Here is a 12,074-nt window from a genome sequence, read left to right on the forward strand (position 1 = left end):
TGTTAAAATGTCTAATTTTAAAAACAAATGATCAACATGAGACATTAAGGTCAAATTATAATATATTTTAATGAACCATTTTTGCATAATAAATAAATGATTAACAATATACGACGGGCTATTACCCCAAATGATATTACAGTAAGATAAATAAGGTAGAATGAAACTATTATATAGAATAACAAGTGTATTTTTATTAAGTTTATTTTTAATCCTGTTAATTATATAAAGAAATCGATTGGTTTTACAAGTGATATCTAATATGTGATCATTCCACAATAAGTTACTTTGTAAATAAACACCTAAAAATTTTATCGAATCAAGTTTTTTTATTGCGTGGTTACATATGTTAATATTTAAATCAGGAATAGTGTTAGTTACAATCTTAGGACCCATAATAGTATAAGAGCATTTACTTGTGTTAATTAATAATTTATTTATATTAAACCAATGTTCAAATTTAATCATTTCACTATTTATAAGTAATTTTTCATTCATAAGATTTTTCGATGAATAAAATATGTTAGTATCATCAGCATACAAAATACAGCGAAAAGCAGATGAAACATTTGGTAAATCGTTAACAAAAATGATAAAAAGTAATGGACCGAGTATGGAACCCTGTGGGACTCCGCAGTTCAAAGGCAAGACATCCGAGACATGATTTTCCAGCCAAACGTATTGCAGTCTATTTTCCAGATAACTCCCCTGAACCATTGATTAATTTTTCCACGAAAACCATAAAAATTTAACTTTTTGAGAAGCAACGAGTGATTGATCAGATCAAAAGCTTTCGACAGATCGATGAAAATGCCCATCGTAACGTATCTATCATTCATATTCATTAGTATACGATGGGCAAGCTCAACAATTGCCAACTCTGTCGAGTGAGCGTTTCTAAACCCGTACTGATTGCTGGATAAGATATTAAAGCGGTTGAGAAAGGTCATCATTCTAACACTCATTATTTTTTCGAGAATCTTAGAAAATGGAGACAACAAAGAAATTGGTCTGTAGTTGCCAGCATCTCCTTTATCTCCCTTTTTATGTATTGGAATAACTTTGGCTAATTTGAACCGATCAGGAAAAGTTGCCGATTTTAGAGACAGGTTGCATATGTGCTTTAGTGGAACAATGATTTCGTCCACAAACAGTTTGACCATAAACATATTGAAACCATCATCAGACGTGGATTTGTTAGGTTTGAAGGAATTGACAATGCTGAACAACTCAGCAGTATTGATTTCATCTAAGTAGAATGTGTTGATATTCTGATCTGAAAACATTTCATGCTGCAAATTCTGGTTAAATCCGCCTTGGAGTGAATTTATCGTATCAATAAAATTTCGGTTGAGTGTGTTACAAATCTCTTTTTTATCGGAGATTGTGCAATCATTTAACTTCAAATGGTCAATTCGAGTGGTCTGCTTTTTAACATTCATCACTTCATTTATCAAGCGCCATTTTGCCTTTATATTATTATTATTTAATTTAAAAAGTTTGTCGTAAAATTGTTTTTCTGCATTACGTTTAGCTTTTGTAAAACTATTTCTAAGGCATGAGTTTTAAATACTGCTTATTTTTTTCTTTGCAGAGCTTCAGAAGATCCGCATTCATCCAGCTTTTTTTAAATTTAGAACTCACAGGTGGCAAAAACTTACAACAATCATCCACCGTCCTTCGAAAATAATCAAGAAATTTTTGCACACAACGATTCACATCACCATCATTCAAAATGAAATCCCAGTTGGTGTTGTTTAGGATTGTCTTTATTTTATTTACGTTCAATTTGGGTACATTATTTCGATTCGAACTTGAATTAACTTTTTGAACTTCCATATTGTTCGTTAAACAAAAAACAGGATAATGGTCAGACAAATCTGCAATTACAACTCCAGCCTGATGAAAACCATTTTGATTAGTTAGAATATTATCCAAAACTGATGCAGATGTGGTTGTAACTCGCGTTGGCAAATTTATCAAGGCGTGAAATTTGTGGAACAATAATAATCTCTCAAAATTCAATTTATCTTTCGAAGCAGAATCCATGTTAATATTGAAATCTCCTGCAATATAAGTGAGTGAATTACCTCCAAGCAACAAATTTTCGAATAAACTTATAAATTCATCTAAATCAGCACCCGGTGGTCGGTAAACAGATATGATTTTAACATATTTATTGTTGTTCATAGAGATTGTTAATGTCAAAGTTTCTATTGAATCATGCATTACTTTTCCATCGACATTGTAAGCTATCTCATTCAGAACAAAGATTCCAACCCCCCCACCTTTTTTGCTCTGTCTATTATTAAATATGAATTTATATCCGTGTAAATCAATTAAGGGGGAAGTCATATCATCTAACCACGTCTCTGAGATTACAACAACAGTAAAACGAAAAGGAAAGGAATCCAAAAAAAATTTTAAATTACTCATTTTGTGAAAAATATTTCTTGCATTGATATGTATAATAGTGAGAGCATGCTTTGCCGAACTAATGTTATCAAGATTTGAATCATTAATTATTGAATTTGAAACGTAGTAATATTTACAATCACAGGATAAATCATTTTTAACACAATTATTTAATGATGAAATACTAGCCATTATCAACGGATGGAGTTTTAGGCGCTAGATTCGTGTAAAATAACCATTCACGAACATTGGCGTGTAAAGGCCATATATCAGCATTAAAAATTTTATCCTTTTCAATTTCAGGAATACAGATTCTGAAAGAACTATACTCCTCATCGTTGTCATTGGTTTTCTCAGCATTGTTTTTTTGAGGTTGTTTAGCAGGAAATATATTGTGGAATTTGATATCAAAATTTCGTAAATGTTCAGCGACTGTGTCTTTTGAACATGGGGTAATGTTACCAAGGTATATTACTGATTTCTTTTCCGCGCCTTTTAGTTTAAGTGACCCTGTGGTGTCGCATAGCTTCCCGACCGTTTTTTTGATTGGTAGCGAAGTTGGCTTCAAAATCCTTTTATTAACGTTATTGATGTTAGCATCATCTTGTTTACGTTTATTAACTTTATTGGGAACCACCATCCAAGGAGAGCTGTTATTGCTATCAACAGCAACATTATCTGCTGGAAGATTTAATTTCGCTGTATCCAAGTATGACATTTTAGTGGCTTGTTTGACATCAGTTTCTCTGGCGTTGAAAGAGACATTCCCTACTTGGTCACTGCCGGATTGAGGTTTGGTGACGCCACTATGAGACTGCATAAACTTTAAGAACAACTGGTTATTTTTTTCGATGTTGTCTAATCTTTCATTTAATTTATTTAAACTTTCGCATACCATTTTACTATTATCCTTGGCCAGACGTATAGGAACTCTTTCAATGTTAAAAATAACAAATATTGGCAGCTGTTCAGATAATTTATTATCCATCAGTTCAACAAATATGTCAACAATGTCACAAACTTTTTCATATTTATTACTTCCTCGGTTCAACTGTTTGATTTTATCCTTTTTCAACATTTCATATTCGGAAACTAAAATTTTTTTACCGACCGAAATCTCGTCACACGTAAAAAATGATGCAACTTCATTTTTGAAATTATTATCTGATATAATTTCTAAATTCGTACTTAATAGCCATAAAATCTCTGAAATACAAATCCTTTTAGAAGCCATTACAACATATTTCAATATTATACAGGTAGGCTTGATTTAGCACGTTGTTATACGCGAATGTTTAGAGGCAAAATTGTACACAGCTATTTTTAATTAAAACGCAATAAAACAGAAAAAGTAGTAAAAAAATTTCAAAATTAAACGAAACAAACTAATTTATCTAATTAAACCTAAATTTTCGGAACTCTGAAATTAAATAAAGAAATTCTAATACTTTTTAAACGATAATTTGACAAAATATAACGGAACGTTAAACAATGAAAAATCATTGATTAACTGATTGACTATTAATAAAAATGATCATAGAATAATAAATTATGTAATTGTATTACAATGGTACTTACTGAATAACTGCATGCATTGGGAATAGTTGATTGGCAACTCAATGAAGGAAGTTATAGTCTGCTCGCATTTCCTGATCAAAGTAGCTTGATTAGAAACCAGATGACTATTCTGGAACATGAAATTAACAGAAAAGTTATTTAATTAATCAATGTCATATTTAAATTATCATGACATATATCATTTCTGAAACATAACAATCTATCTCTAATTTTGCAATTGCATCAACTTTAAATCTGAATTTAAAGCAAAAACATTTGACAAATGCATAAATTAATTAAATACAATACTATTACAATAAATACTATTACAAATATTACAATGAATTAGCTAGAAAATTATAAAATAAAATTAAGTATTTTTAGTTTATTTATTTACTAACTTCGAAGATTTTTGCTGTAGCTTCTAAATCTCTCAAAGCCTCAAACGCAATCATTTCGTTTGTTCACGTCAAGAATGATCCGATTTGCGATTCCCCCAATGACTAATTACAAATTTAATAGTCTTTTTCTTTTATTAATTATCAATTATCACAAACATGTAATTTTAAACTTTTAAAACAGCAGAGTGAAAATATCCTCCAACTTTTAAAAATATGTATTGAAATAATATATATGTATATTATATATGTTTCAATATATTTATGACTTTCCATAGTTTCAGACAATCTATTATTGCTAACTTGCACGTGTATGTTCTTTTTAGCTTTTTGTCGACTAACGTGTCTTCCAATATTTCAATTAACGTTTCTTTAATGAGCAATTATATTAAATACAAACAAAGAGGTTGGCAAAATCCTAGGACAGTGCCTATCATGCAATTGAAAACACATTATAAATGCGGGAGATATGTAAAAAAAAGAGTGCACCTAAACAACTTGAAAACACATTATAAATGCGGGAGATATGTGTAAAAAAAAGAGTGCACATAAACAACGACCAATGAGATTGTGAGCCATGCCACACCATAATTTATTTTAAACAGGTTATGGGCCCAGTGTAATGTAACAACGTATTCAACAAATGACAATTTACAATAATGTACAACGCTAAATTGCAGCTATCAACGAAGTGACTACTGTTATGTTCTGTTCAGTCTGCAAGTTTGTTCTGTGATTCGAAGTTGACACTTTTTGACGGGTCAGTCGGGAAATATTTCTGTGCTTGCGTCATCAATCTCTTCAAGGCTTGGATGTATTTTCGTTGGGTTTCATCATTCAGTACATGAGCAACATTTTTAGCGAAAATTTTCTCCCTACCAGTACGCGCGTGGATACCCACCATGGTCACACCGATGGGCCACGGGGCGTTCCCTATTGCCATTTCTAGGTAGGCTTCGTTGGCCTTCAAATAATGCCTCTCGATCATGAACTTGACGATGTCGACCAGGCAGGCGAAGATATCGTCAGAGACGGCTTGTTTTTTGAGTTTCCTGAATAAAGGTTTAATGTAGGCAACGGTCTGCATGTGAGTGGCACTGACTACCTTACCCTTAAGACTTCTCTTGACCTCTGGTGGCCTCTTATTGAGTTCCTCACCCCATATGTTCAGTACTAACTTGAGAAACTTGAGCATGACCTGAGAATCCAGTGCCGCGTTACCCTTGCCGAAATCCTCTGACATTTTAAGGACTTCTTCGTACGTTGTACCGTCGTCTTTTACCTTGACGTCAGCACCGAGTGATGCCATCTGTTCAGAGTCATCTGACGACGACTTGAGCAGCTCGTTGACGTAGTCTTCATCCACCTTGTCCATGGCATCTTGGAAGTCGTTTTTGAAACCCTTGTTAACTTCCGGTTCGAGTACTTCTAGCTTCCTCAACCTCAGAAACGATTCGTAGTCCGACTCGCCAAACAATCTGATTGGTTCATCTCTCTCACGTAACCTTCGAATGACCTCCTTCCTGGATAGATTAACTTTCTTCTTTTCTTCCTCTGGGTTATCGCTTGAATTTGAACCCTGGCTATTCTCATCAAAGGAGCACAAAATCGAGGCTCTCTCTTTATCAATTTCCACCTTGGACCGCTTGCTGGACTGCCAGTATTCCTCCCTCTCCTTCTCGACCAACTCCGACCTTTTGAAATATTTCTTATTTGGGGCCAGTAAAGACTTGTTCTCAAGAAGTTGTTTTTTCTTTGCTATTTCTTGCTTTAAAATGTCCATGTTGTTGTCAGATGGGAAAAAAGAAGACACAATCTACTGAGAGTCTGGCTAATCTGGTCTAGACTGAGTGGGAACCAGATAGGGAAGTCCCGCTTGTTACGTCCGGACAAATTAGTGATTTTTTAAAAACAAAGAGGATTTTTATTTTAAACAATATGATCCTCTTTCTCTAACTAACAACTAATCCTTTAATACAAATAATTGCAAAATCCACCATGAAATGAAACAGTATAATAACCGAATGATTACCAAATCAACCTGGACTAACATTTATATAACAATGTCTCGCAAAGTTCTCTTTTAATCCACTTTGTTTTTCAAAGTACCATAGAAAGTTTTACAATCGTAAAATTTATGACTGTCTCAATTCAATGGTTTTAATTGTAACATAAATAAATTACAATTATAATCAAAGCCGTGAATGATTTTAATTTTATATAGTGGATAATAATGTGTAATTGCGAGAAAATTTTAACAAAACTTTGTCTCGAAACTGTACTAATTACGATGATGGCGGATTTTTAAAATTTTATTAAATCTTTGTTCTTTGCTTATTATAATATTTTGTCCGGTTGTACTTTCGATCAAGAGCTTTTCAAAAATAAAATTTCCGCAAAACTTGAAAGGTCGTTTTGTGTAAATAATTTTTTCAAATACTTTTTTCATTGAAATAATGTTTTACGTTAAAATTCACCGAACGCTTCTTGAATCATTTTTGTAGTTCACTAACTACCAAAAAAAATCAATCACTAATTTTTTATTTTAAGATAGAAAGGATTCATTTTGTCTGTCAATCAGCTTTCACTTTCGTTTCACTGACCACGAAATTGAAAATTCACTAAAATACAAGTCATTTAATTACACATGCCATAGCATGACACATACCTATAACATTGCATAATTAATCAATTGAAAAACTTTATGATTACTGAAATTTTAATTCATCATATGTACCTCTATCTAACATCTAACTTAACTTTACTAATACTTTGTTAGTTTTAATAAAAAAAAGAGATAACTGTGACATTTTATTTTTTACCCTAGATGTCCTTGCTTAAATTTGTTAGTTCTTCTCTTTCCTTTGCTCAGAAATGTGCATTTAAGGTTGGACCCCTTAGAAATTTTAAAAATTTTCTATAAATAATTTGTTAAATTAATAAAATTATGCAGAACAATATCAAATGTTATCTTTTCTAACCCCTTTGTTATAATTTCTTCTAATGAAATACTGACAGCTCAGTTAAATAAATATTATTTCTCTATTTAAAACTAAAAAAAATTTTTTTTTTACTAGAACCTAAACAGTAAAATCCAGCATGTGAGCAAACGTTTCCTGAATATTCATGAGTACCAGGCTATGGACTTGCTCAGATCTGCTGGCATACCAACACCCCAATACCAAGTGGCTACTACTTCACAAGAGGCTTTTGATATAGCCCAAAAATTTGGTATCACTTTGAACAATTTTTTTATTCTTTCACCTTTTTAAAATATATTTTGTCAATTCTTCTTTGTGCAAATTGGATTTCTAAAAATGGTGTTTATTTTCAATCACCATTTTAAATATTTTAGCTGTAAATTTTTTGTAATTATAATTTTATATGGCATGAAATTTACTATTTATTGCAAGTGTATTTTAATAAAAAATTTTGAAAAGGCGAAGCTTCGGGGACAAAAGATGTGGTTCTGAAGGCTCAAGTTCTTACCGGGGGAAGGGGTAAAGGTCATTTTGAAAGTGGCCTGAAAGGAGGTGTCAAGGTCGTTTATGAGTAAGTATGTAGATGGAATATTAAAATGTTTTATTTGAATAAAAAAAAAACTATAAAGAAAAAAGAATAAAAAAAGTTGTATGAATAAGTATTGGTGTGTTGTAAACTGAGGAATTTTTGTATGATCTTTGATAACTTTACTTTGCTGTTGATTCAAAAAGTTTATTAGGCTACCATTTAAATTCAACTTTGTTGAAGTCAGTTGATAAGTCAGTAAACTTACTTTGAAATTATTATTATTAATAATTTAATAAATTAATAATTTAATAATTTAATTAATTACTAATTTAATAAATTATTAATTTAACAGTCCTGCTCAGGCTAAAGACATTGCCTCGAAGATGATCAATTCAAAGATTTTCACTAAACAGACTGGGGAGGCAGGCACAATTTGTAAGAAAGTGATGATCAGTGAGAGGGTGTATTCAAGGAGAGAGTACTATTTCGCCATTGCTCTTGACAGGGCAGCCGCTGTATGTAGCAACTGATGATGTCGATGTTGTAGTAGCAGTAGTTGTAGTAGCAGTGGTTATAGTTGCAGTGGTTGTAGTTGCAGATGTAGTAGTCGTAGTAAACATCGTTTATTGTTATGGTTTAAATAATTAAATGCCATTTATAACCATTTTAAAAAAATGTGAAACATTGGTTACCTCCCGTCAGGGTCCAGTTATTCTGGCCAGTTCTCAAGGTGGGGTGAACATTGAAGACGTCGCTCGCGACAGTCCGGACGCGATAATCCGCCAGTTCATAGACATTGAAAACGGAATTCAGGAAGATGAGGCCAAGAAAATTGCAGTCTTCATGGGATTTGAAGGTGACTGTCTGACCCAGGCTGTTCAACTGATCACTAAGTTGTATAACCTCTTTGCCAAGCATGATTGCACTTTGTTGGAGATTAATCCCATGGCTGAGATTTCTACTGGGAAAGGTGAGTATTTTAATAATACGCACACTCCTTTCTTTATCTCCCTCTCTCTTTCTTTCTCTCTCTAACACACGCGCGCGCGCACACACATGTATTCATACACATACATACATGTAAACACATTCATACATACACACGCGCGTACATCACACACACACACCTGCACGCAACACACACGTATTTACAGTCATCTGCATGGACTGTAAGTTGAACTTCGATGACAATGCTGAATATCGGCAGAAAGAGATTTTCGATTTGAAAGACTGGTCTCAGGTCGATGAGAAAGAGAAGAAGGCCTCCGAAGCTAACCTCAATTACATTGCTCTCGACGGCTCTATTGGCTGTTTAGGTTCAGCAGTTGTTTAATATCTCATTGTTTGGTTGGCGTGTATGTGTGGATGTGTTGGTTGGCGTGTATGTGTGGATGTGCTGGTTGGCGTGTATGTGTTGGTTGGCGTGTATGTGTGGATGTGTTGGTTGGCGTGTATGTATGGATGTGTTTGCACGTGATTAAATGCACGCTTGCGTGTTTATTTGCCTTTATTTTATAACATAATTAATGCTACGCCAATTAATATATTACTATTCCTGTTACTTTATCTTTCAGATGCATCAACAACATAGGCTGGAATCTTTTTCTAATTGAATTCTTTCATAGTTGTTTCAGTTTGACTGTCGTTTAAACTTTTGTTACCCTCCATCAAAAAACCAGTTAATGGGGCAGGCCTAGCGATGTCGACCATGGACATAATCAGACTGCACGGAGGTTACCCTGCCAACTTCCTCGACGTTGGGGGCGGAGCTACGAGTCAACAGGTCACGGAGGCCTTCAGGCTTATCACCTCTGATCCGAAGGTTGGATGCTGTTGATGATTTTAACCACAATGATGATGATGATGTATGAGGAAAATAGTGATAGTGGTAATGAAAATATTGTTTAATTTATTTTTCCTCTGAAAGGTCAAGGCCATTCTGGTGAATATATTTGGGGGCATTATGAGGTGTGACGTCATTGCGAAGGGCATCATTGATGCGGCTCATACCCTGAAACTTAAGATACCTATAATTGTCAGGCTGCAAGGAACACAGGTGCGAAAAGATGCATACATACGTACATACACACACACACATACATACATGCACACATACGTACAAACATGTATGTACGCATACACAGATGCATACATAAGCATACACACACATAAAACAAACGCGGAAACTTCTATGTTTGATTGTATGAAAATGAAGTGATCGTAAAGCTTGATGGTAATATTAATTACAATCATTGAAAATTTAGTAGTGATAATTATTTAATTTATTAATTATAATTATTATATTTATTATTTATAATTATTTAATTTATAATTATTACATATATTATTTACAATTGTACTCCAAAAAAGGTTGATGATGCCAAGGCTCTCATTGCTTCAAGCTTCATGAAGATATTGGCCTGTGATAATCTCGACGATGCGGCTAAAATGGTGGGCTGAACGATTGTTCATGTGTGTGCCTGTGTGTGTAAATGACTGACTGAATGAATAAACGAATGAATGAATGAATGTATGTACGCTAGAAATCTAATTCCATAAATTATTATCACAATGCAATCGAATACAAAATTATTTTACGATAAATTTTACAGGATCATTTTACAATTTACGATTACATTTTAACAGGGTAAATTTAATTAATCAATTAATCACCGAACGAGCAGGCAGTGAAGTTGGCAGACATTGTAGACCTGGCCCAACAGGTGGCCGTCGACGTGAAGTTTGAACTGCCCATCTAGACGTTTGGCTTGGGCCGGCTGTTTAAATGGCCGGCCCTATACCCCCTCCCCCCGTCATACTGTAATCATCAACAGCTTCGTCATCTTCATTGTCATTGTTTCGATGCTATTTTTGATGACTTGATGTTGTTGGTTGGTTGATTTGTTTGCTACTGGTTACATATATATATATATATATATATATATATATATATATATATATATATATATATATATATAAAATACCCTAGATGTGATTAATTTTTTTTCGTATGACATTTTTTACCAAAATTTCTGAAATATTGTTATTTAATTTAGTTTTTCTTTCTCTTCTCAATTTCCTCTTAAACAGAGATATTCCTAATTTAAGGCTGTCCGTTAGCTTGTTTCATTGGAGTTCATTAACCTGTTTGTAATGCTTACATAACCCATAATTCTTTATATGGGTGATGAGATTTTCAATTGTATGTATCTGTGTGTGTGTTGGTATGTATGTGTATGTATGTAAGTATATGTGTGTGTGTGAGAGAGGAGAGAGAGAGAAAAAAGAGGAGACTCCTCTAAAGTGTATGTGTGTGAGAGAAAGAGATAGTGAGGGGACTGACATGCACTATTACCGTTCTCAAATTTTTTGGCTTAACACATTTTAAAAAAAAGTTTCTCTAGATATCGTTCTTACCAAATACATACATACGTATATTTATACATATTATAATATATACATATATATATATATGCATCTATATACGTATTCTATGGGGATGGTTATTTATTTATTGCTGTTTTTTAGGTAAATTTTAATAAGAAATAGATCAAAAAGTTGTTTTTGATGAAAAATAATTTGTCAATTGTTGTTGAAAGATTAAAAAGTACGGATTTGGTATTCATTTTATTAAAAATATACGATCTTTGTCTCTGTAGAATTACAATTACATTTTGTAGGTCAGGTAAAGGTTTTTCAGATGCTAGTATATTCAGTAACAGATTTATTCAGTTATTTATTTACTTATTGTTGAATCATTTTATTTATATAAATTAAAAAAGTTATATATATATATACATACATGAATAACAATATCTTTTCTAAAACTACATTTTAAAAACATATTGTTTTCAAGATTGAAGAATATTCTTTTTACAAAAAAAAATAACTAAAGTAGGAAAACAGTCTCAAACGGTTGACACGCACACACACGCGCACACATATATAAAGAATCAAATATCATAAGACAGAAATGAACAATGATAGCTATTAATAATAAATATTCATCTGACTACAGTTATTAATACAGATAGACATACGTATGTGTGTGTGTACATGTGTGCGTACATATGTGTATGTGTGCGTACATGTGTGTGTGTGTATGAATGACTAAGACTTAACCCTTAATGATATAAATTATTAACTAGATAAATCAATGGACATATAAATATATGATAAACATTTAATATAGCA

At 32.7% G+C, this 12,074-nt stretch overlaps 3 protein-coding genes across 3 annotated transcripts; 1 reads left to right on the plus strand and 2 right to left on the minus strand.

Annotated features, from left to right (window-relative positions):
- Positions 1–2,599: 2,599 nt before the first annotated feature.
- On the minus strand, positions 2,600–4,427 carry HELRODRAFT_180714 (hypothetical protein; the record flags this gene model as incomplete). Its single annotated transcript, XM_009030014.1, has 3 exons — positions 2,600–3,558; positions 3,994–4,102; positions 4,374–4,427. The coding sequence occupies 3 exons, from the start codon at positions 4,425–4,427 to the stop codon at positions 2,600–2,602; spliced, it is 1,122 nt and encodes a 373-aa protein (XP_009028262.1).
- Positions 4,428–5,082: 655 nt separating this feature from the next.
- HELRODRAFT_157830 (hypothetical protein) lies at positions 5,083–6,153 on the minus strand (the record flags this gene model as incomplete). The annotated part of the gene is made up of 1 exon (XM_009030015.1): positions 5,083–6,153. One exon carries the CDS (start codon positions 6,151–6,153, stop codon positions 5,083–5,085), a length of 1,071 nt encoding a protein of 356 aa, XP_009028263.1.
- A 505-nt stretch (positions 6,154–6,658) lies between these two features.
- Positions 6,659–11,720, plus strand: HELRODRAFT_103352 (hypothetical protein). Its single transcript, XM_009030016.1, has 11 exons — positions 6,659–6,779; positions 7,198–7,257; positions 7,448–7,601; positions 7,811–7,922; positions 8,233–8,395; positions 8,583–8,850; positions 9,035–9,196; positions 9,560–9,702; positions 9,808–9,936; positions 10,251–10,331; positions 10,565–11,720. The coding sequence occupies exons 2-11, from the start codon at positions 7,198–7,200 to the stop codon at positions 10,637–10,639; spliced, it is 1,347 nt and encodes a 448-aa protein (XP_009028264.1). The 5' UTR covers positions 6,659–6,779; the 3' UTR covers positions 10,640–11,720.
- The last annotated feature ends 354 nt before the right edge of the window (positions 11,721–12,074 follow it).

This window comes from Helobdella robusta, assembly GCF_000326865.2.
Source record: "Helobdella robusta unplaced genomic scaffold HELROscaffold_64, whole genome shotgun sequence".
Lineage (NCBI taxonomy): Eukaryota > Metazoa > Annelida > Clitellata > Rhynchobdellida > Glossiphoniidae > Helobdella > Helobdella robusta.